Here is a 23,018-nt window from a genome sequence, read left to right on the forward strand (position 1 = left end):
CGTAACTCATTGTTCATTTTTAATTAAAAGAGAGGACATTATCGACAAATGCCGTGAGTGTGACAAAGACAGAAGTATGTATACACAATTTTAAGGGATGTTTGTATCGTCTTAAACAGATTATTATAATTTACATAATTAATTAGACTCCAAATTAAGTGAGATGGAAATATTGGCGCAACCGTTGTGCGAGACAGTGTTTACCCCCACCACTTTTCGTCACACAAAAAGGTTGCCGATCAGAATTTCGAACCCCCCCATAAAAAGTTTCACTTCAAAAATTATTTTCTCAAAAAGTATACGGGCTACTGACTTAATTCTTTTTTAAAAATTTTTTACAATATCTTAGTTACATTTGACTCGCTGCATGTGTATCGAAATTTTCAACATTTCACATAGGTCCCAGCAGAGTGAAGTTTACGATGCGCATTTTTGATTAATCTAAATTTATTAATTATTTTTTTCAAAACTATCGATATTTGCGAAATTTACGATTCACTATTGGAAGCGCTGTACTTTTTACTACAAATATACAGAAAATCATAATTATAGCTTCAATGGTTGAATTAACACAACGTTAAATGTTACGAGAAACGTAGTTTTTCGGACTACACCTCAACTACGTATAAAGGCGGTTTTCAAAGTTCCGTCCTATTAAAAAAAGTTGTAGATGGCCATTCCTTATGCCCCAAAATGTCCTCTACAAGATAGTATAGGTCTCATTTAGTTATACCTTGGAATCACCTACCCTCAGAAATAAGCGAGCTAGATATGTGATTTTACTCCACTATTAAGTGAGATGGAAATATTGGCGCAACCGTTGTGCGAGACAGTGTTTACCCCCACCACTTTTCGTCACACAAAAAGGTTGCCGATCAGAATTTCAAGACCCTCCCATAAAAAGTTTCACTTCAAAAAATTATACAGCAAGATTTAACAAAATAAGGTATTTAAAAAACCATATATTATCACAATTTTAAATATCACCCAACTTACATTACTTCTTTTAAAAAAAATTGCCCCGTACAACGTGATCAAAAAGGACTATTTGAATTGACAGTACTGATTTTTACTTTTAAATGGTATAACTGGAGTAACTTCCGGTTGTTGACGACTTCACATTGACAGTTCAAGTTGTTTCTTTTACAGTTCGGGCATCATTTTTCTGTCATTTCAAAAAAATTGCGATGTAAATCACTCTTTATCGTCAACGTGACATTCAAAAGTCAAATTTTGAAATTTATTTTCTGTTGACGTCGATCTCATATCAATCACTAAGGTTAATAATGTAAAGGGTATTTTACATTTTTTGACAGTAAATAGACAGTGATGCCCGGAATTCCATGTCTCTAACTGTACCGTTGATTTTTATTTTTTATCCATGTTGTCCGCAAAGCATATGTTGTCAGTTAAACCTGATACTCTGATACTTTGCCTTTTCCCTGATACAGTCGGCAGAGTCAGCTATCTACTCTCGTTTTTATTTATGGTCAGATTCAGATTGGTTATATTCCTATTTCCTTTCCTGGTCATGGTTGCTTGATGTTGATGACGATTTTTTGCATGTGTGTTTTGTGATGGAGGTGCTGTCGGTTGCGTGATAAATAACCAAATAGAACAACTAACGTACCTACTAACATTAAATAAACTGCGACTGTGAAAAAACTCATTTCCTGTTCTGATAGAATTACATAATTAATGGTAAGTAAGTACTTGCTTCGTAATGGGTGTTTTTTGAAAGTTACCGTTGAAAAATCGATTGTGAGTGCACTACCGGATTACAACTCTGGATCGAGGCCTCCCTGAATATCTATCTCGGAGGTTACGCTCAGATCAGCTGTTTAAATCTAACCTTATTTTTTGCGTATTTTTTTATGCAATTTGAAAAATCAGTATTTTTTAAGACATCAGCGGTTTGAATGTAACCTCACTTTTTCCGTTGTTGTTTTAACAGCCGGTTCCATAAATGAGCTCTTAAAGCTCCCTTTATGCAAAGCCTCATTTTTAAAAAAGTCGCCTTTAAAGTAAGTTTAAAGTCTATCTTGTTCCATAATATTATGTTTACGGTGCTTTACATAAAGTCAGCTTTAACAAACCGTTTGCACAGAATTGTTAGGTTGGCGAACATGCCTAAAATTTTTAACCAATGGACGTCTTTAAATTGTATACCAAATTGGCAAAATTTGACACATTTTTCTGTGGCTAATTGTGGTTAATTATTGCGGTAGTTAGGACCTATATCCTACTATTATCTTCTGAACTGATTGCTTCATTGTTTGTGCCGACAATTGTTTTAAAGAAACGAGTTATGGAAATTAATTTATTAAGTTCATCATCCGATTCATCGTCAGAAGATGAAGAAATAGGGAGGATTGTTTTGAAAAATTTGACGAAGTTGAATTCTTTGAAAGATTCCGGCTGATCAAAACAACGGTAGTGGCTTTGTTGGATCTTATTGAGCAACAAATATCATCTCCAACAAACAGGTAAACTTTGTAGTTTAAAGTAAATTTGTCAGTGGTATTCAAATGAAAACTTTTTAAGGGGCGGGTGTATACGACCAATGACACAGTTGTTGCTGACATTAAGATTTTATGCAACAGGTAGTATGTTAATATCAGCAGGTGATTTTGTTGGAGTTTCAAAAACATCCGCATGCCGAATAGTGAAGAGAGTGTCTTCAGCAATAGCTTCTTTGCGTCCACAGTTCATTTATATGTACAATAACCACAACGAGATGCAAAGAGCTGCCCAAGAGTTTTGTAACATTGAGAGTTTTCCAAGAACAATTGGTGCTATTGATTGCACATTAGTGAAAATGGAATCTCCTGGAGGACAGGACGCAGAAATCTTTAGGTGCAGGAAAGGATATTTTGCCCTTAACGTCCAAACAATTTCTGATGCTAATCTGAAAATGAAAAATATTGTAACTCGCTGGCCTGGATCTACCCATGACCAAACAATTTTTAATAATAGTCGGGTTAAAAGAGAATTTTGTGATGGTAGATATGGGCAATATATGCTCATTGGTGATAGTGGCTATGCCATAGAACCGTTTCTTATGACAAAATTGCAAGAAACTCAAACTCCTGCAGAAAATTTATATAACGAATCAATTTTACGGACAAGAAATGTAGTAGAGAGACAGTATGGAGTGTGGAAACGACGATTTCCAATTCTTTCATTGGGAATGCGGGTTAAATTGCTCACAATGATGGAAATTATTGTTGCCACAGCAGTCTTACATAATATTGCTGTGGAAATGAACGACTATTTTCCAGAAGAGTGGCTTGAGAACATTGACTACGATGATGATAATGAAAATGTGCGGAACGAAGTCCCTAACAACATTCTAATTAGAGGAAGAAATGTAAGACGATTGCTAATTGATGAACATTTCAATAGGATGTGATAGTTTATTTTTTAATAATTACTTGCAATATTATCTACACATTACTTCAAAAACTAATGTTAAATTTTGATTTTAACTCTTCTTCTCTTAGTTTTATTTCTAAATCTAACAACCGCATTTTTTTTGTGTGTTCTTCTTCCTTCCTTCGATCTTCTTCTTTTTTCAGCATAATATCTGCCTCCGTTTCTTTAGCTTTTTGCCTGTAGTATTCCGCTTTGGCTTGTACTACAGGATTTTCTACAGTAGGTCGCAGCTTATTGGAAATCCGTTGTTTAAGTTTGTGAGGAGTGTATGATGTCCAATTTTGTGTTTTAATTTTTTTTGGAGCAGGCTGCTCTTCAACTTGCTAGAAAAATATTTTATTTGCAAATTATGTTCCTATTTAATGTAAATTTTTATTCTTAGTATTAGATTTAATGTACGTACGTCCTGGACAACAGAATTTGTTAATGACGAGGAAGTTATTTCCCTATTTGTTTCAAAATTTGATTCCTAAAATGATGTAAAGTTTAACTTTGCAATAATCTGTGACAGTCACACTCACAATTTCTCCTTGCGCTGTTATAGGGGATAAGGGTTCGTCCGTGGATATTTTTGCCTATAAAAGATACGAAATAAGGATAATACTCTAATTAAGCACCTGTGACTCTATTACCACAGGATTGTCCGCAGCGAAGGTAGTGTGTTCCTCTGAAACAAATGTTGAAAAATGATCCTAAAAAAATGGCGGGTCAAAATTATATCCTGTCAAAAATAAAATTACCCACATGATCACAATCAACACTATTTTCAAATCCTACGACTGTTTTTATATTTATAATTCGTAGGACAGCTTCTATTACTGCGTCAAATTTGTCGCTACTAGCACCACCTCCGCCTGTTTTTTGTCTATAGGTGCGGTTCTCCGCCACCACTTTCCTCGCTTTTGTCTTTAAATTGTCGTATTTCGACTTTAACTGATCCACAGATCGGAACTGGGAAGCAGAGGAATTGAATGCCTGGGATACTCGTCCCCATGCGGCATCCTACAAGTACATTTTTTTACACAGATGTTTACATTACCAAAAATTGTTTTTTAAAATACCTTTTCTTCGTTGGCCACTTTGTTTGTTATTTTATTTTCAATAACATGTTTTTCCTTTTCAATCAGTTCTAATAAGCGTAATTGCTCTTCATTGGTGAACACACTTGCTTTTTTGTGTTTCTGATTCATCTTCACAACTCTAATTACTTATTATTTTGACAGATATTTTGACGTGAGAGATAATTTTCTGATTGGCTGCATCGGATGTAAGGTCCCTTTAGCGGCATTAAAGATCCGAAATCGGAACTTTAACTTTTGCCTACTAATAAAGTCGGCTTTTATATTAAATGTTGTTTATGGACCACATTTTTTTTTTTAAGTGTACTTTTTCAGTTAAAGGCGACTTAATTTTTATTATGGAACCGGCCGTTAATCTGCAGCTTGATACATCAGTATTTATAAGACGAGTAATTAATTCATTCTCAATCGACTCTTGAACGTGCAACGCCAACTTCGATGCGAAATTAAAAAAAAAAAAACACCATTTATGTAAAACGTCCTCTGCGCTGATACCTATAGGAATTAATAACAAACCGGGCCAATCGCTCAAAATCTTGCGACTTGCGACTCAGAAAAAAACGGGCAAAATATCAGTAGATGTCACAACCCCACAAGTTATAGGAAACAGTAATAATATTGCTGACACAGACATTTAAACTATAGTAAATAAGGTGGTTTTTACATTATATTTACATTTTCAACATTTATTGTAAAATTTATTGGCAACGAGTGCCAGCTGTCTTCCTCGCCACATAACTGATATATCCTTTTTTTTAATGTCGTGTCAAGTTAAAACATCCGGTCAATGTCACTTACGAGACAAAAAACACCTATATTTTTCAATTGTTTCATTGCCAACAAACTTCAGGAGGGTATAACTGAGATATATGCCGTTCACGATTATTTTAAACACGCAGTAGGCCATGATATTTTTTTGTTAGATTGGCGTCAGGTCCTGTCATATGACGTTTCGTTTTTAAATATTCGCATTGTTGTCAATTCCGTCATTAATTTAGTTAATAAGAATTTACCCAGAACTGCCCTACAAATATGTATGTTTCATTTCAATTACAATTTTACGATCATTGTTCCTAATGCGTACAATTATGTAATGTAATGTAACAACCTGGGAGCAGTGTTCCGTTGAATTATAACCTAAAATAGATTTATCGTGACAAATCACAATACTGCCAACTAAAATGTCAGATTTTCATAGATAGTCCGAATTTGAAATAATCGTGAATGGTATATACATGACATTCAAAATTAATTGACGCAAGCTCCATCTATACTTAGTCCACTAAACTACGTATTGTTTAGTCACGGCCTCCTAGATTCATAAGAGACTCGTCTCTTATCCGGCCTGCCGTATTCGTAGTTCTAAGCATTATTTTTGTTTTATACGGTGCGCCACAATATGAGGCTTATGTGTTGTACTGGTTGCGTGCCTTGCAGGAAATTATTGTTTTATAGACGTGTTTCCAACATGATAGTTTTAACGCACACATACATCTGAGACTTTTTCAAAGTTTCAAATCAAAAAAAAATTTTTTGTAATTTGCCTCCATTTTGATTCTCTAATAGACATATACTCAATTTCATATAAATGTGCATCTAAGCAAGCCATGAAAATCTGATTTTCTGTTGGTATTAAAGCTAAAGCTAGTGACTTTGACTTTCAAAGTTGCTTGCTCTGCGCGAACCCGATTTGACTAGTTTTTCAGTTTTTGTCCATTTTAACATTGCTGATTTCAAAAGTAATGTTACGGGCCAGTTTACAGAAGCAAAATTAAGTTAATCGTAATTAAATGCGAGATTAACTGAACACGTGACCAGATTGAACCAATCGAATTTTCGGATTCATGGGTTAATGGCATATTAAAATTTAATTCGAATTAAATATTTAATTCTCTTTCTATAAACTGGCTCTTAGTCTTTTTAGTGATTAAATTAAAGTAATTCTTATTTGTTGACATGACCTTCATAAATGTGACTTTTGTAATGTAACTAAATTAAAGGTGCTTTTACACATGGACAGCTCACTTGATGAACATTTATATGAAATCAACTATATTAACGAACGCGACGTCATCATCTGGGATGACCTTATAGCCATCATTTCACGGAACATTTTACGAAAATTTTTAGGCATAGCTTGATCCGTCATGCGTGTCAGTTTAAATTACAAAATGTGCAAAGAATTATTTATCAGGATTTATCAGGCAACAAATTCGCGACCGTATTTTTGGCAATTTCACGTATTTCTGCGGGCGTACATGAAAGATTATCTTTCATATTCGTGTTTTGTGACAAAATTTGGATGAAACAACGACTTTGAAGACTTGATCAAATTTTCACTCTTAAAATTAAGACATTACCAACCGCCACAAAAATCCCTAAATCGAGGAAAGTAAACATTTTTGTTTAAAAACGGGTCAAAAAGGGCAAATTACAAAAAATAGTATAAAAAATTCGTTTCATAAGACCATGAAGCACTCATTCTTTAAAATAACTCGTGTCTACGCCACTCGTTTTTTAATCTTGAATTCGTGCTTCAAGACTGGTCTTATAAAACTTGTCTTTTAATATACTATATTTATGAAATTAAAAGACTACATTTATTTTGAAGTTTTTATTTTCAATTTTTTTCGATACATTTCCATTGCATTTTTATAAATTTTGATTTGGTGTTTCCTTTCCTCAATTGCGACAGAGATTTATGGCTTCCTCACCTTCAAAATTTTGCTCTTTATTTTGACATCGAATTTTGCATCTAACGTTTTCGGTACGTTGCAGTCCGAATTTTGGATTAACATTCTGGCTTTTTATAATTTTGATTATGCTCAGCTTTTCTTATTTTCTTTTTGAAACTTTCACAAGAATTTATATCTTCATTACTACATAAAACAGGATTTACACAATTTACTTATAGCGTCTTCAGTAGAAATATCGTAGATCAGTAGATCGGATGAAAATTCTATAAAAAATAGTTTTCAGTTAAAATATAATTATCAATATTTTTTTACTATTACTGGAAGTAAGTCTGGACTGGAAAAGGAGGGAAGTTGTATTGAGTCGAGGGTACGGCCACATTCAGCAATCTATTGTTCGTGCCGAAGTATTTGCTGGTAAAATGAAGTCCACACACAGTGTAGCTGTTATACCTACACTTTAATAGGCTACAAAGTTGATAATTGCTTGTTACCCGTGTTTTTAATCCATTCCATAAAATGCCCAGGATATTTAATTGGATTTGAAAATCTATGGCCTCGCAAACGCAGTTTTTATTTCAAGTAAAGAGTGGGGTATCCGTATTGTCCGTGTTGTTGTTGATCACGCTCTACCTACAGAGTTGCCACATAAATTTTCGTACATAGTTGCCATACTTGCCTACAATCATTTTGAATCACAAGTAAACTCGGTACAGGTTGCAAAGACACACTTGTCATTTGCAACAGCACTTTTATGGCATTAGTCATTTGAAATTACTTTAAAACTGTACTTATTTGGAAAATATTCAACCCAAACTATGATTTTCTGGTCCCTTTGTGCCTTTATTTGGTTCAGAAATATGAAAAAAATGCTGTTGCAAATGACAAGTGTGTCTTTGCAACCTGTACCGAGTTTAAAGTCCATTCACGTTGGATTTTCCTCTCAAGGTGAAATAATTTAATTTTTTGGCTCTGTAATTATGTTTTGTGAATAGTGACATGCAGCTAATCAACATAATGCAATTTAGCAATGCTTAATCTAACGTGAACAGTGCTTACCTTTAAAGTCCATTCAAAAATCAAAAAACCACCAACGTCGCATTTTCCTCGATAATTACTATCGGCAACGCTGTCTAGTGTAAAATTTGGTGAGACTTGTAATTTTGAGGTTAAATGTTTATTAAGTGTCTTGTTTTTTTGGGCATGTTTAAGTAAAAATAATAAGAATCAATAAATAAATCAAACGTGTTGCTAATAAAACAATATGAACGAAATCCAAAGCAGTTGAATTTTATTTTGAATCAAATAAATGTCATAATTTATAGGTACCAACATAGTATGAAAAAATATCTACCTAGGGTCTTTTAAATTTTACCAACCTTAAGCAACAGGTGGTGGTTTTTTGATTTTTGAATGGACTTTAGATAAGACATTTTTTGATTTTGAGTAGTTTTTTGTATTGACACGAAATGAAAATTTTCAGATTATAAGATCAAAATGGCAAATTTGGAATACAGCGAGAGTATCCCAAAATGTCACCGCTTGCCACTCGAATTACCCAGATGCGAAAGAAACGATTTGGAAAAATACTGCTGCAAGGACTGCAATTTTGAAACCGATTTTGTGGTAATTTTGAAGCAACATCGCAGGGGATATCACATAAGGGGCACTGATTGTGTGCAAGATCAACCAAAAAATAACACCGAAGTGAAAAGCTACATTTGTCAAAAGTGCTCGTTTGAAACATATTCTATTTTACTGTGGATCAAACACTTTGATGGTTCATATTTTGATACAGAAGAAAAATGTGAGACAGTAGATGTAGTATCTTGTAGTGGTGAAACGTCGTACCGATGTGAGTACTCAGCAGATGCTGTCAAATGGTATCGCTGTGATAAGTGCGAATTTAAAACGAAACGAAACAACAACCTAAAACGACATAAGAAAATTCATCTGTCAGTAGATGCTGTCAAATTGTATAGCTGTGATAAGTGTGAATTTAAGACGAAATGGAACCATACCTTAAAAAAACATAAGACAATTCATCTTCCAGCAGATGCTGTCCATTGGTATAGCTGTGATAAATGTGAATATAAAACGAAACAAAATGACAACCTAAAACGACATAAGAAAATTCATCTCTCAGCAGATGCTGTCCAGTGGTATAGCTGTGATAAATGCGAATACAAAACGAAACATAACAGCAGACTTAAAATACATAAGGAAATTCATCTCCCAGCAGATACTATCCATTTGTATAGTTGTGATAAATGTGAATATAAAACGAAACACAACGACAACCTAAAACGACATAAGAAAATTCATCTCTCAGCAGATGCTGTCCAGTGGTATAGCTGTGATAAATGCGAATTTAAGACGAAATATAAGAACAACATTAAAAAACATAAGAAAATTCATCTCTCAGCGAATGCCATCCAGTGCTATAGCTGTGATAATTGCGAATACAAAACGAAACATAATCAATGCCTTAAGGAACATAAGACTATTCATCTCTCACCAGACGCTATCCATTGGTATAGCTGTGATAAATGTGAATTTAAGACGAAATGGAAGAACTACCTAAGGAAACATAAGAAAATTCATCTCTCAGCAGATGTTGTCCAGTGGTATAGCTGTGATAAATGCGAATACAAAACGAAACATAACAGCGGACTTAGAAGACATAAAGCAATTCATCTTCCAGCAGATGCTGTCCATTGGTATAGCTGTGATAAATGTGAATTTAAAACGAAACACGACGACCTAAAACGACATAAGAAAATTCATCTCTCAGCAGATGCTGTCCAGTGGCATAGCTGTGATAAATGCGAATTTAAGACGAAATACAAGAACAACATTAAAAAACATAAGAAAATTCATCTCTCAGCAGATACTATCCAGTGATAGCTGTGACAAATGCGAATACAAAATAAAATATAACAACGGCCTTAAACAACAAGGCAATTCATCTCTCAGCAGATGCTATGCAATCATAAAATTGCTAAATGTTCAACGCTCAACAAACAATCCAAAGAGAACACTGTCCATACAATATCCAAACAATACAGACTCCTGTCCGGAGGAAAAAGCGTCACACGGCGGGTTGTTGATCTCGACTTCGTCTCGATGTACAATTTCCAGGCCTGGTGATAAAAAGTAACGCTTTTACCTCTTCTTGTATAAATAGCTATTTTCATGTTTAATTTACAGAATTGTTTTTTTTTTTTTTGTTCGACGTCAGAATTTGAGAATTTTCTCCAGTGTCGGCGGATTTTGATAAATGTCAAAACGAAACGTCAAGATAATTTTAAAGATTTTAAGCAATTTGATTCGTCGAACAAAAAAACGTCGTATTGAATAATATGCTGTTTAAATTAAAAATCACATTTCTTTAAATACGAATGGTTTATTTTGCCCAACGGGATTTCCAATTCCTGACTACATCTCAAACATAAAACAGCAATTCCGAAAAAATTACAAAATTAGCAGTTTCACTCCCTGAACTTTTCTTTCCATGCATCTTTCTTCTTCTCCCTTTTCCTGTCGCTTTTCTTTAATTCCCAATTTCACCCCTGTTATTCCCCCGGTAGCTCTTCCCTTTTTCTTTTCTCTTTTTGCCTCTTGACCTTCCCATTTGAAAAAAAATGTTAGGTTAGGCCTTCTGCTGTTCTTTGTGATTGTGCGATTGAAAGATAAACGACTTGTACCCTTGTACGAAAGTTTCTACTACATTAGTTTACAATGGGTATAACCGAAAATAGGTAAAAAACAACACGTTTTAAGTTGTTATTCAAATTATTTCTTCTTTTGCGCGGTGTTTCAAATAAATAATCAGCACTTGACAATTTTTAATTTTATAGATATAGCCATTCTAAAAACGTTAATAACAGAAGTATCAGGATGTTTGTATTGCCAACATGTTGGCGAAGATTAGGTATACAGTGAGTTTTTTTTAAGACTGGCGATAGGGTTTTACTTGCTAATTTTTCAACCCCCAGTTAACTTTTGTCCTCATAAAAATATTCAACCCAGTTTTGTAGTAAAGTTGTGGGATATGATAATGTATTGAAACAATTTCCATTTAATAACCAGAAGCAAGGAATAAGCTAGGAAATAGTTATTTACGTGACAAGTCCGGAAAGTTAGATTTTACGGAATGAGTAAGCAAATAGGTACCAGGTTGTAGACAAGTCCTGGTAGCTTACGAGGCCAGTAAAAGCATTTTCCGGACGTGGTGCGTACAAAAATTTTTTTGCAATCGTGAATTTTTCACTGCGGTGGCTTTGAAGTAATAATATTGCCCGTGTGTTACCTTAGCAACCAGTCAACAAACATTTTTCAATTTGTAAAAACAACGTTCGTGTTTGCAATTTTTCGTGAATTTCGGATTGAAAATGACTGTGTGAAAATAACATTGACGAGGCCGTTAGAGTGTACTGTGACAATTTGCTACCTTCTGTGTCGCGGGAAAGGTATGAAAAAGTTTTCCGGGAATTTGAAGCATGGTGTAATAGGAAAAAAGTGAAACAGATAACTGAAGAAGTAGTGCTAGTGTACATCGGAGGGTGGAAGTCTACATCATCGCGAAAAAAATACAGAACCAGGAAGAGAATACTATCGCGAGTTCAAATGAAATCCTGGGCTGAGTAGGCGTTGGAAAAATTAAACCGTTTAGAACCGTGGAGGGAGAAAAGACTGGAGATGGCATTTCCTATGCTTCCCATATTAAAAATCCGTACCCTCTAAAAGCACGTGCAACAACCTTTTATGACCCAGTCCACAATGCGCTAGATAAAGAAGCACAATGCGCCTGGAAGGAAGGCGAAGGAAGCCATTGGCCTAGCGTCTATATTCAGAAACCTTTTATGACTCTGTAGTTTTCGCGGGCCGGTACACTTATTTGAATTAGTGCCATCTCCAGTCTTTTCTCCCTCCACGTTTAGAACAGTGTAAAGTTTGAATGTTTGAATTTCCCGCCGTTTGACACTAATTACATTTGTTTATGTTTAATCAGGACATAATTGAATATATGTATTTGTTTTCAGCAAAGAGTGCCCTTAGATATTTGTTTCGAGAATAGAAATCGTTAAGTTATTCTATTTTTAATGTAAAACATTGCAAGGAAAGAAAAAATAATAAAATATAAAACACAAAAAAGTCAAAATGCGGAGGCGAGACGCCGGTAATTATGTTGATAAGCACTGCACTATTACTTGATAGTATTATCCGTAATAGTGTATGTACTCCGGCAAAATTGCGGTGCCGCCGGGTGGAGGTGGGATACGAGAGTATTATACAGGTGTCCCAGAACTCGCAGATCAAATTTACAGTGCGTTTTCCTTGGTGATAACTCAAAGCAATAGCGTTTAAAAAAAAGGGCAGGGTATAATCGATTTTTTGTAATGAATATTTAAAGTTGACCAATCAGAAGGACGCTGTTAATTTGAATTTCACGTAAATTTAACCAAACGTTTGAATTGCCTAGCAACATAATTCTAGTAAGAATGGTATAGAATTTCAAGTAAATGTTTGGGCAACTGTGAAGATTTTGACAACGTCAAGTTATAATTTGATTCAAAATTGTCAAACTTCGTACTGAAATCATGTATACAGCTGCAGAGTATGCCGAAATGCCCATAATTTATGGAGACTGCCGGCGCAATGCACGTGAGGATGCAAGAGAATATGCAATACGTTTTCCACGACGTTTGCCATATCCAAATTATAACGTATTTCTACGGTTGGTGTACCGTGCTCGAGACACTGGGTGTTTGGTGCCTACCTGACAAGAAATTGGTGGTCCCCCGCGAGAAGTTAGAACGCCAGAGCAGAGACTGAAGATGTTGTTCTTCAGTCCTTTGATGACGACGGTAGAAGAAGTATATTTAAAGAACTATATTCACCGCGAACCTATCAATATTTTAGAAGAACTAAATGACCAAATTCACGAAACACTGGCTACTGTTAGGTATTCCTAATGTGCTTAGACTGGCAAGGGAAAATTTAATAAAACGAGCTCGCCTATTCCTTCAGTTGAAAGGTGGTCATTTTGAACACTTGTTATAAATTATTCTTTTTATTTTGCATGTTTCTTATTTCATTTGTTGCATTCTACATCGTTTAGTTATAAAATTTGATCTTAAATTTTTACTAATAATGATGCTAAAATAAATAGGTTAGTTCAATCCAGTTTTGTCTTCTTTCTTTCAGAACTGCCACTATGCTTGATCTGTTGTTCAAAACCTACGTGTAACTCCAGCTTTTTTTGCAATGTCAAGAATGTTCCTAAAAGTCTTTTCTTTCATTTCGACGATGAGTCCCGCTCGTGTAGCTGCGCTAATACGTTGCAGATGCAGAGTGTATGCACAGGAGTCAGGATAAATTTCTTGTGATCCCGATTCACTTCACAGGCCCTGCATATTTCACTTTTTACTAAGATTTTTAAGGTAGTAATATCTATTACTCACTTGACGCAACGTCGCCATTTCACCTTCCATCAACAAAGGTTCAATTCATCATATCCCTCCCGTCAATTTCCCATACCCCTCAAGGTTACAATTGCTCTGGAAATTTTCACTCATAACAAACCATATTAAATTTCAAAATTTCATTCATTGCCAGAAGAAGAAATTTCTTGCGTTCCCTGATTTAGATTCTATACAATTGTTCACCTGCCTTTGGCGCAATTATCCCATTTTTGGTTATTTCAAAAGTAGTTGTCACTTTTGACGTCTGTTTCGACAAGTTGACCAGATAAATATTGAAAATAATTTTATTATTCGTCGAATTATACGTTGCTCGGCAATTGAGAGAAGGTACTCAATTTTCTCATAAAGGGAAAATTAGATCGAGCTCTATTGGTCAATTTGATTAATTCATAACTAAAAAGCTGTTGCACCCTGAATATTTTTCTAAACGTTTTTTACCTTCATTACCATCAAGGAATATACAGTTTCAATTTGATCCGCGAGTTCTGGGACACCTGTATATTGAGGGAGAGAAATGCATGATTTTTCCTAAGGTGCAGTTTTCTCTCCAGAAGTATATATACTATTTTTTTCACGGTAGGGAGTAGAAATAGCACAAAAATCTCAAATTTTAAGAATAAAAAAATGATGACAAATGAGTTGTCATCTTTCGATGAATTTAATGGAATTAGTAGTTGCCTTGACAACACAATTAGATTTTTGTCACAACTGTCAAAAAAATGAAAGAAAATGCTCTACTTCTGTCACGATGTTGACATCCAAAAAGTTGATTTCTACTCCCGATCGTGAAAAAATATTTTTCTGGCTCTAAATTTTAGGTTAGCTGTCATCATGCTCCAATTAATCTACGCTTTAAAAATGGACAACAATTGACGATTTCCAACGCCTGCCCAGCCCAGGATTTCATTTGAACGCGCGATACTACGTCTGGAAGCGGGAAACTCATTCACCTAGAAGAACCGACTCATGTAATTAATGTTGAAAATAATGTAATACCTAAATGTTCATTTATAACGGCATATAATTGTACTATGGCGGACAATAAATTTAGGCCGGTAAATTTCTGACATTTCAAAAAAGTCAATGCAAGCGACCATTTATTGTCATTATGACTGATGTGTCAGTTTCTCAAACTGAAGGTTTTCAAGCTGTTTTGCGTTTCCTGCGCCCTTTTCGTAACTTACAGATCATGACGTATTACCATAACTGATTTGTAATAGCACTTCTCTCTGGTGCACGCTTCTTTTCCCAATTTTAATTTTGATTATCGCTGTTACGATGACAAGAATGACAAAAATCGAAAATGAGGTTAGTTGAACATAATGCCAGCTTCACATTTTGATGTCAAGCTAATGACAGGCCGGCCTAAATTTATTGTCCGCCATAGTACACATAATGTATTTCATAAATAAATCTAAAACTCCAAGTTCAATTTCTTGTTCTACAGGACTACTCCGGTAAAAACACAGCCAGCGGTAAAATGGAAGTTTCCAGGTGGAAAATTATTAAAGTAAAGTGTTCGTTACAGTACGATTGCAAATAAAGATTTATAAATGAAAATGCCTTGGCTGTCACCTTTATAATTTAGAAATCCGGTGGATTTCACAGTATTTCTTCAAATTGAAAAAAATGATTACTAGAAAATTATAACACATTCTAAAAAATGTTACTAGATAAAAGTTTTATTTTGTCTCTTTACACAGGAGTAGTTTGTTACCTTATACCCCAAACACCCTGTACATATTCGGACCCGACTTTTGTTTTAATGACTTACACAGATTTGCGTATTTGTAAGAAGAAGACTTTTCCAGAGAATTTGTGACAAAGAATAGTTCTTGGGATTTGTGTAAAGAAAAATTGTGCACCAAGGTTCATTTAGAGGAAAATGTCCTCATTGTAACAATATGAAGCCTGCAATTTAATCCATCCATTTGTAGAGTCATTTTACTGCAATATTTAAGCAAATAAGTAAATGTCCGTTAGGAAATATTTCTAAATTTCGTCTAAATTTATATTTTGTTACGGTATATAAACAAAGTTGACGTCTATCGTGCTAGACGAATTTCAAGCAGATATTGCCACTATGTTTTGTACTCTTGTTATAAAATTATAGGTTATAATCTTTATAAAAAGGCACAGGAAGTAATGTAACTTGAAATTTTTATTCTTTAGAGCCATTTCATGGGTCTCGATTTGTATGCCTTAAACCTTGGCCTTAAATATTTTCCAATTAAGTTTTTCTATGGGCTTCTTTTCTGCACATAAAAAGAGTGCAACCCAAAATACAGTTGAAAAAAATAATTTGATTCCTATTAATTGTATTCTTACGTGCTTTATAATAAACATAGTAACGTTTTATTTATCCTTGTTTTGAATTATAGACCTTAATTTTTTTCCTCAGCGTGTAGCATGGGGGTGAAAGTTGTATTGCCTAACTCGCAATTCAAATGACATTTGTTTGTCGGCCATTAGAACGCAAAAGTGGGGGTAATGACGAAGGAAATGTGGCTAGTGCGCACGCGTCATTTATTGCGCCAAATCTGGGGTTCCTCGTATTGGCTGTTTAATTTCATTTGTTTCAGTGAGCGGGTGGTTTGGTTAGGTTGTGGTTATGTCCTGAATTGCCATAAACAAAAGCAGTTAAAATATTCGTTTTTTCACGAGTAAGTATCATAAATATGTTGTAATTAATAGGTGAATGTGTAATTTATTTTAGTGAATAGTAGAAGTACATTTTGAATAGCCTGTTTATATAATAATAGATTGTATCAAATGCATTGATTTGGAGGGAAAGTTTTCTACAACAAATAATAATTATTTATTATTCTTACATGCAATACCAAACTAATTTGTTTTATCACTTTATAGGTATTGTATGGTATCAACAGGAGGCAAAGGACATAACAGGACAGGATAGAAGGATATTTATGTAAGTACTCGTATCTCTGTCGAAGCATTCCTTTTGTTAGTTTGAAATTAATTTACGTAGAAACCTATATACCTACATTACATAATACTATTTCTCTACTTTGTAAACACAAATAATACAGCATGTCGAATCTAATCAAAGCTTCTTTTCAACACCGTTACCGAAATTGCAAATATCCATCATGTAAAAATGTTTGTTTTTCAAAATTAATTTCAACACAATATCGTAATCTTAAATTTCATAGATTTCCAAGAGATCCTGAAGCTCTTCAAAAATGGAAAAATGCATGCAATATAACTGATGAAGTTAATTGTATAAATTTTTATGTTTGTGAAAATCACTTTAATAAATCAGATTATACTAATCATTTACAAGAGCGCCTTAAATATCAAACGGTTCCCAAACCCGCGAACACCTCACAATTTATTTTGCCCGTTGATGAAGCTTTGTTAAGACCCTCATGTTCATATACAGACAACAGTACATTTTCACATCATGCACCATCAAGTAACACTACAGACGTTAACATCACCATTAGTACTTTATCAAGTGACACCACAGACATTAACAGTACACAACAGGGTTCATCCAACACAGGTGACGGTTTGCTTCTAATTTCTTCAGATCATGATTATTGTAAAATAGATTCACAGAGTGTTTCCAAGTCGTCTACAACAATTGATCATTCTGATAAATATTCTTTTCTCTTGGAGAATAGAAGGGGAATTTTAAATAAAGTGGGTATAGGCAAAAATGACTTAACACCACAGAAGTCTGAGATGTATCAAATACATCTCAATGTTCAATCAAAGTTAAGTAAATTGAGAAGTTTACTTAAAAGAGAGCGAGCACACCTGACTTCAGTCAGAAATTTGTACAGCGATGGACGATTCGAATTCATTGAGCAGAACCTTAATGATGTGACTAAAGAGTTCATTAACTCTCAGTTACGAAATGTTCACAGGAAGCCTAGTGGCCGAAGGTGGACAATTCAAGATAAGGCTTTTGCACTATCTATGTATAAGAAAAGTCCTCGTTTGTATAGATATCTTCAGGCCTATTTTCAACTGCCTTCTACGAGAACATTAAAACATCTTTTATCGAAAATACCCTTCGAATGCGGATTGATCAAGCCTGTTATAGAAAACTTAAAATTACATGTGGAGAGCATGGATGAGCTTGATCGGTGTTGTACCTTAATATTCGATGAAGTCTCCCTTTGTAAAGGCTTTCATTACGAAACCTCTAAACAAAGAATTTCTGGATTCGAAGACCTTGGGTCATTAGGACGCACAGATCGTTATGCAAACCATGCTCTTGTTTTTATGGTAAGAGGTATCAGAAAAAATTATAAGCAAACTGTTGCCTATTATTTTACAAGAGACACTGTAAAGACACATCAGTTGAAACAAATTATTGTTTATATCATCAAACAATTACAAGAAGTAGGGCTTAACGTTGTAGCTACTGTTTGCGACCAAGGCTCCACAAATAGAACTGCTATAAAGGAATTATGCGGGGAAAACAGAGACAGACCTAGCCCATTCTTCTTTGTTGTTGATGGTAAAAGAATATGTACAATTTTTGATGTACCTCATTTGCTTAAGAATACTCGTAATGCACTTATTGATTGTGCTATCGAATTTTCTAACAAAAAACACGCAAAATTTGAACATATTCAAGCAGCATTTAATTTAGATCAACAGACACGCACTTATAGGCTTCTACCTAAGTTAAAGAACGAATATTTTAATTTTAAGGATAGTTATGTCAAAATGAAGGTTAAAGTGGCTGCTCAGCAGTTAAGCCATACTGTTGCAGCAGCTATAGAAACATTTGCTGACAAAGGTAAACTACCTATAGAAGCCATGCACACTGCAGAATTTGTGTCATTTATCGACAGCTTGTTCGATTCATTAAATGGAAGTCAGTTGCATCCTTCTGAAGGTAAAAACCTGAAGTGTGCTTTATCCAAGGACTCATCACATTTGCAGTTTTGGTCAGATAGTTTACCTAGAATCAGGGATTGGAAAATAATTGACTCTAAAAGTGGTCAGCTTCGAACAAATTTTAAATTTGTGGAAGGTTGGCAAATCACAATTAGGGCAATTATGCATTTGTGGCAAAATTTAAAGGGAATGGGTTTGCAGTATTTGTCATTAAGGAATTTAAATCAGGATCCAGTGGAGAATTTGTTTTGTCAAGTTCGACAGCACGGTATTTGTAATACCAATCCCACGTGCCATCAGTTTGTTGCAGCTTTAAAGACGGTGGTTATCAATAACTTCAGTTCTCCTCTTTCTAGAGGTAGTAACTGCAAGGAAGATAACTGCAAATCTTTGGGCGATTTTTGCACATTTCTAACTGAAAATAGTTCTTCTGCGGATCTTGATTTACATGAAACAGACTTGGATGAAGAACATGAACTTATCAGTGAATGTTTCGTTAACGAACAAAATCCGGCAAGTTCATATGTAGCAGGGTATCTTTTAAAAAAAATTGATATTCCAGACTGTGATACTTGCAAACAAAATTTGTTTTCCAATAAAACAGCAAGTCATGCGTTTATCTCCCATAAAGAGAGAAACAAAGACTTGGATTGTTTGCTGTATCCTAATGATCGTGTGACAGAACTTGTGGATACAATTCATATAAAATTATATGAATTTCTGGATGATCACGGTCATCAGGATCGATTGGAAGACACATTTAAAAGAAAATATTTTAATTTATTAAATTATTCATTTTGTGAACAGCATCACTGTCATACAGAAATTATTAATAAATGTGTTAGATTAACAATTTTTAAATATTTGCGGGATAACAAAAATGGTAAACGGACTGCTACCACTGTTGGTCATTCTAAAAAAATTAAAAAGTTTAGGGCAAAGTAATGTATTGTAACGAGTTTTATATTTGAGTTCGGTATATTTTAAAGAAACTTTATTTTTAACCGTCAATATCAAATCTTATTAATTAAAAATTAACTTTTCTCATTTCACTCACTTGATTTCTTCTAAGCTCACATTATCACTATTCGTATCAGTATCTAAATTAAAATATTTTCTTTTCTGACAATAAATAAACTTAAAATTATGTATATTTTATATTTCGTCACTATTTTTTATATCAATATTTTTTATATTTCCTTATTAATATATTTTCTTTTTCATGGGCCTTGCCATATTTGTGAGCTGCTGACACTGAGATGCTGGGAACTTCTTTGATGCCTCTACCAAGCAACTTGTGATTTAATTGAACGGACTGATTTTGCTACTCTTGTTTAGATTTTATTTTTGTTTATGGAATTTTACTTTTATTTTTGTTGCATGCTCAAATTTATTTTATTTATGTTATGTACAGAATTTTCTTAACATCGAACTGTTTCTTTGTTGTTCATAGAATTATATTTTTATTTTTGTTGCTTGTTCAACTTTATTTTATTTATGTTATGTACAGAATTTTCTTAACATTGAACTGTTTCTTTGTTGTTCATAGAATTATATTTTTATTTTTGTTGCTTGTTCAAATTTATTATATTTATGTTGTTATGTAGGTATAGAATTCGCTTTTTAGTTTTATCGTAACATCGAACTGTTTTTTTGTTGTTATATTTTTATTTTTGTTACATGCAGAATCATGTTTATATTTTTGTTTGTTCTGTTCTGTTAATATTTATTTTTTGTCGCAATACACATGTATACCTGCCATAATTCGTTTTCATTATACATATATAGTTACAATATATTTAGATTAATATAAACGATTGTCTTATTTTTAATCCATCATAATCAATGTTCGTTTATTTCGTTGGATTGCTGTTTTTGTGTTTTTTTTGATTCGTTTATTTCTAATAGCATTTATTAAATAATTAGAATCTATAAAAACACAAAAAAATGCAGTCCAAACGAAATAAACGAACGTAACATTGAAAATCAATAATTTTAAATATCTAGAACAATTCAAATTACCCGCCAGCATGGCTCGCCAAGTATAATTTGAATTTCCCGCGTCCCAGAACGCAATATGGCCGATTTAAATGTCATTGGAATTGCTGTCAATTTGTACAGAGCCTGCGCTTCTTTAAGGTTTGTGTTCTGTGGCGTGTAGTACAGGTTTCAATTTACCCGGCTTCGCCACGGCTTCGCACGATTACAGGCCTCTAATCAACTTTTTACCGACTCTCGGTATAACTTTTCTTCGGGCGCTGTAGATGACGCTGAAACTTGTTGTCAATTAAACCTGCTGGAGTCGGCTATCTATTTCTACTCTCGTCTTTGGTCATATTCCTGGTTCCGCTTCCTTGAATCCTTGATGACGAAATTTTGTTTGCACGTGTTTTGTGTTGTGATGGAGTTGCTGTCAGTTGCGTGATAATAACAGAACTCGTAACATTGAATAAATTGCGAATGTGAAAAACACATTTCCTGTTCTGATACAATTTATGGTAAGTACGTACTCCCTTCGTAATGGGTGTTTTTTTTTTTTTTTATTTTGGCGTCGAAGTTGGTGATCAGTTCACCTCACTTTTTGTGTATTATTTTTTTTCATGAGCGGCAGTGATAATGATGAGCGGTTTGAATCTAACCTCACTTTTTGCGTTGTTTGTGTTTTTAATCTGCAGTTTAAAAAATCAGTATTTTTAAGGCGAGTAATTAATTCATTCTTCGAGTTCTTCGACGTGAAATTTAAAAACATACCATTTATTTAAAACGTGGTCTGCGTTGATACCTAATAACATTAACAAGTAAGGTTCTCGATAATAAATAAGATAACGACAACTCATTCCTCATTTTTGAAACTCCAAATTAAAAGAGAGGACATTATCGATAAATGCCGTGAGTGTGACAAAGATATGTCTATTTTTTAATCAAAGAACCACGATCTGTTGATACACGTATTAAAGAAAATTTTAATTCACTTCTGATAAATTAATAAAGAATTATCCCAGTTCTGATCAATTAGTAATGATCTTTTCACTTCTCTGTCAGGATACAGTAAAACTCAAATTTCAAATAAAGTGTAAGGCGTATTGGAGAAAATGCAATCAAAGACTTGTTTCCTTAACAAACATTAATTCTGAACTGATTCACATACACCAAAAATCTCCCACTTTATAGGCGGGCCGGGTCATTATAAAACTTAACTTCCTTGGGGTCGACATCAACGACATCATGCAAAAAAAAACAATTAAGACAGCTGCAGTTACCTAATCCTAAGAATGCACCAAAGTCCGCAACATGTGGACAAAAAAACGGGGCAAATATTTATTACTCTCCTGTCATTCGTGTCATCTTTTTTCTAATCTGTTTTTCTGAAGTTTGCATAGTTCGAGAGTATTTGAACCGTTAACTCTATCAAGTACCTATTATTGTTTTAGAACTTGAACATACTTATTAAGAATGACTAATTCGTCTAGCCAGGTATTTTTCACTCTAATGTGAAACACTGATAATGCTGTTGGTAAAGGTTTCACAAAAGGAAATCCAGGTTTGGACTACAAAGGTGAAGAGATCTGTCTGCCTTCAACAACTATATTTTTGTGAACCACTTAACTTTAATTTGTGCGTAAATTCAAACTCACAAGTATCCATGAAACTTACGAAAAAACACCAAAATAAATATTAGTTGTAACAGATTCTTATATTTTTTATTCATTATCAAATAATACAACTTTGTTAAGATTACTTCTTATCTTGTTTTTGTTTAGAGCTTTCGCAGTTTTCTTACATTCGTAGTGTAAGTATTTCCTTTTGCTCGTCAACATATTGTTGGATCATATTTACATGTCGTTTTGGTTTTCGAGGGCTATGCTCTACTGTTACATCTGCATTATATCGAATCTACTGTCGTCGTTTTATTTTCTAACAATTTTAAAAAATAGGTAAGTAAGTTATGAAAGAGAAATTAAATATTTAAGTTTTATACGTTCTACCTTTGTTACCACTACAATGTTCTTCTGCGAAATTGAGATTAAAGGGGGCATTAGGTGTGGTAGGAAAATTCAGGTATTGTGGAGATACCTATACAAACCCTTTTTAAAATTTTGTATGTTTTTTTACATTCATCCTAATCAGAATTCCGAAAATGTTTTCCCATTTATAATTTGGTTTTATGGCAGTGCAATTGTAATTATTAGGGGCTGGGGTTGTGGTTTTGGCAATAGACGTGAAGATATTGTAGCCTGGTCAGACAACAGAGAAGGGACCTTCTTTTACAGTCCTAGGATTTATGGCGGTAGTTGCGCATTGTCGGGGTATTTAACTCCCTGACAACAGGGCTGGTAGTAAAACCAAATTATAAATGGGAACACTTTTTTTTTACATACCAGTGAAAAAATACAGCCTTGTCTTGAAGAATTATAAGGAGTGGAACAAATTCTGCAGGTTTTCAT

General features: G+C 34.0%; 1 protein-coding gene and 2 long non-coding RNA genes across 3 annotated transcripts; 1 reads left to right on the forward strand and 2 right to left on the reverse strand.

Annotated features, from left to right (window-relative positions):
• The first annotated feature begins 1,203 nt into the window (after window positions 1-1,203).
• LOC138129355 (zinc finger protein 43-like) lies at window positions 1,204-13,397 on the forward strand. Its single transcript, XM_069045649.1, has 2 exons — window positions 1,204-1,701; window positions 8,691-13,397. Exon 2 carries the CDS (start codon window positions 8,705-8,707, stop codon window positions 10,109-10,111), a length of 1,407 nt encoding a protein of 468 aa, XP_068901750.1. The 5' UTR covers window positions 1,204-1,701; window positions 8,691-8,704; the 3' UTR covers window positions 10,112-13,397.
• Window positions 7,114-8,400, reverse strand: LOC138129363 (uncharacterized). The gene is made up of 2 exons (XR_011159211.1): window positions 7,529-8,400; window positions 7,114-7,473 (listed from the first exon to the last, which is right to left on the reverse strand). It is a non-coding gene; the product is annotated as an uncharacterized lncRNA (long non-coding RNA).
• Window positions 13,265-13,806, reverse strand: LOC138129364 (uncharacterized). Its single transcript, XR_011159212.1, has 2 exons — window positions 13,675-13,806; window positions 13,265-13,620 (listed from the first exon to the last, which is right to left on the reverse strand). It is a non-coding gene; the product is annotated as an uncharacterized lncRNA (long non-coding RNA).
• Window positions 13,807-23,018: the final 9,212 nt, after the last annotated feature.

The sequence above is a fragment of the Tenebrio molitor genome, chromosome 4, assembly GCF_963966145.1.
Source record: "Tenebrio molitor chromosome 4, icTenMoli1.1, whole genome shotgun sequence".
Taxonomy (NCBI): domain Eukaryota; kingdom Metazoa; phylum Arthropoda; class Insecta; order Coleoptera; family Tenebrionidae; genus Tenebrio; species Tenebrio molitor.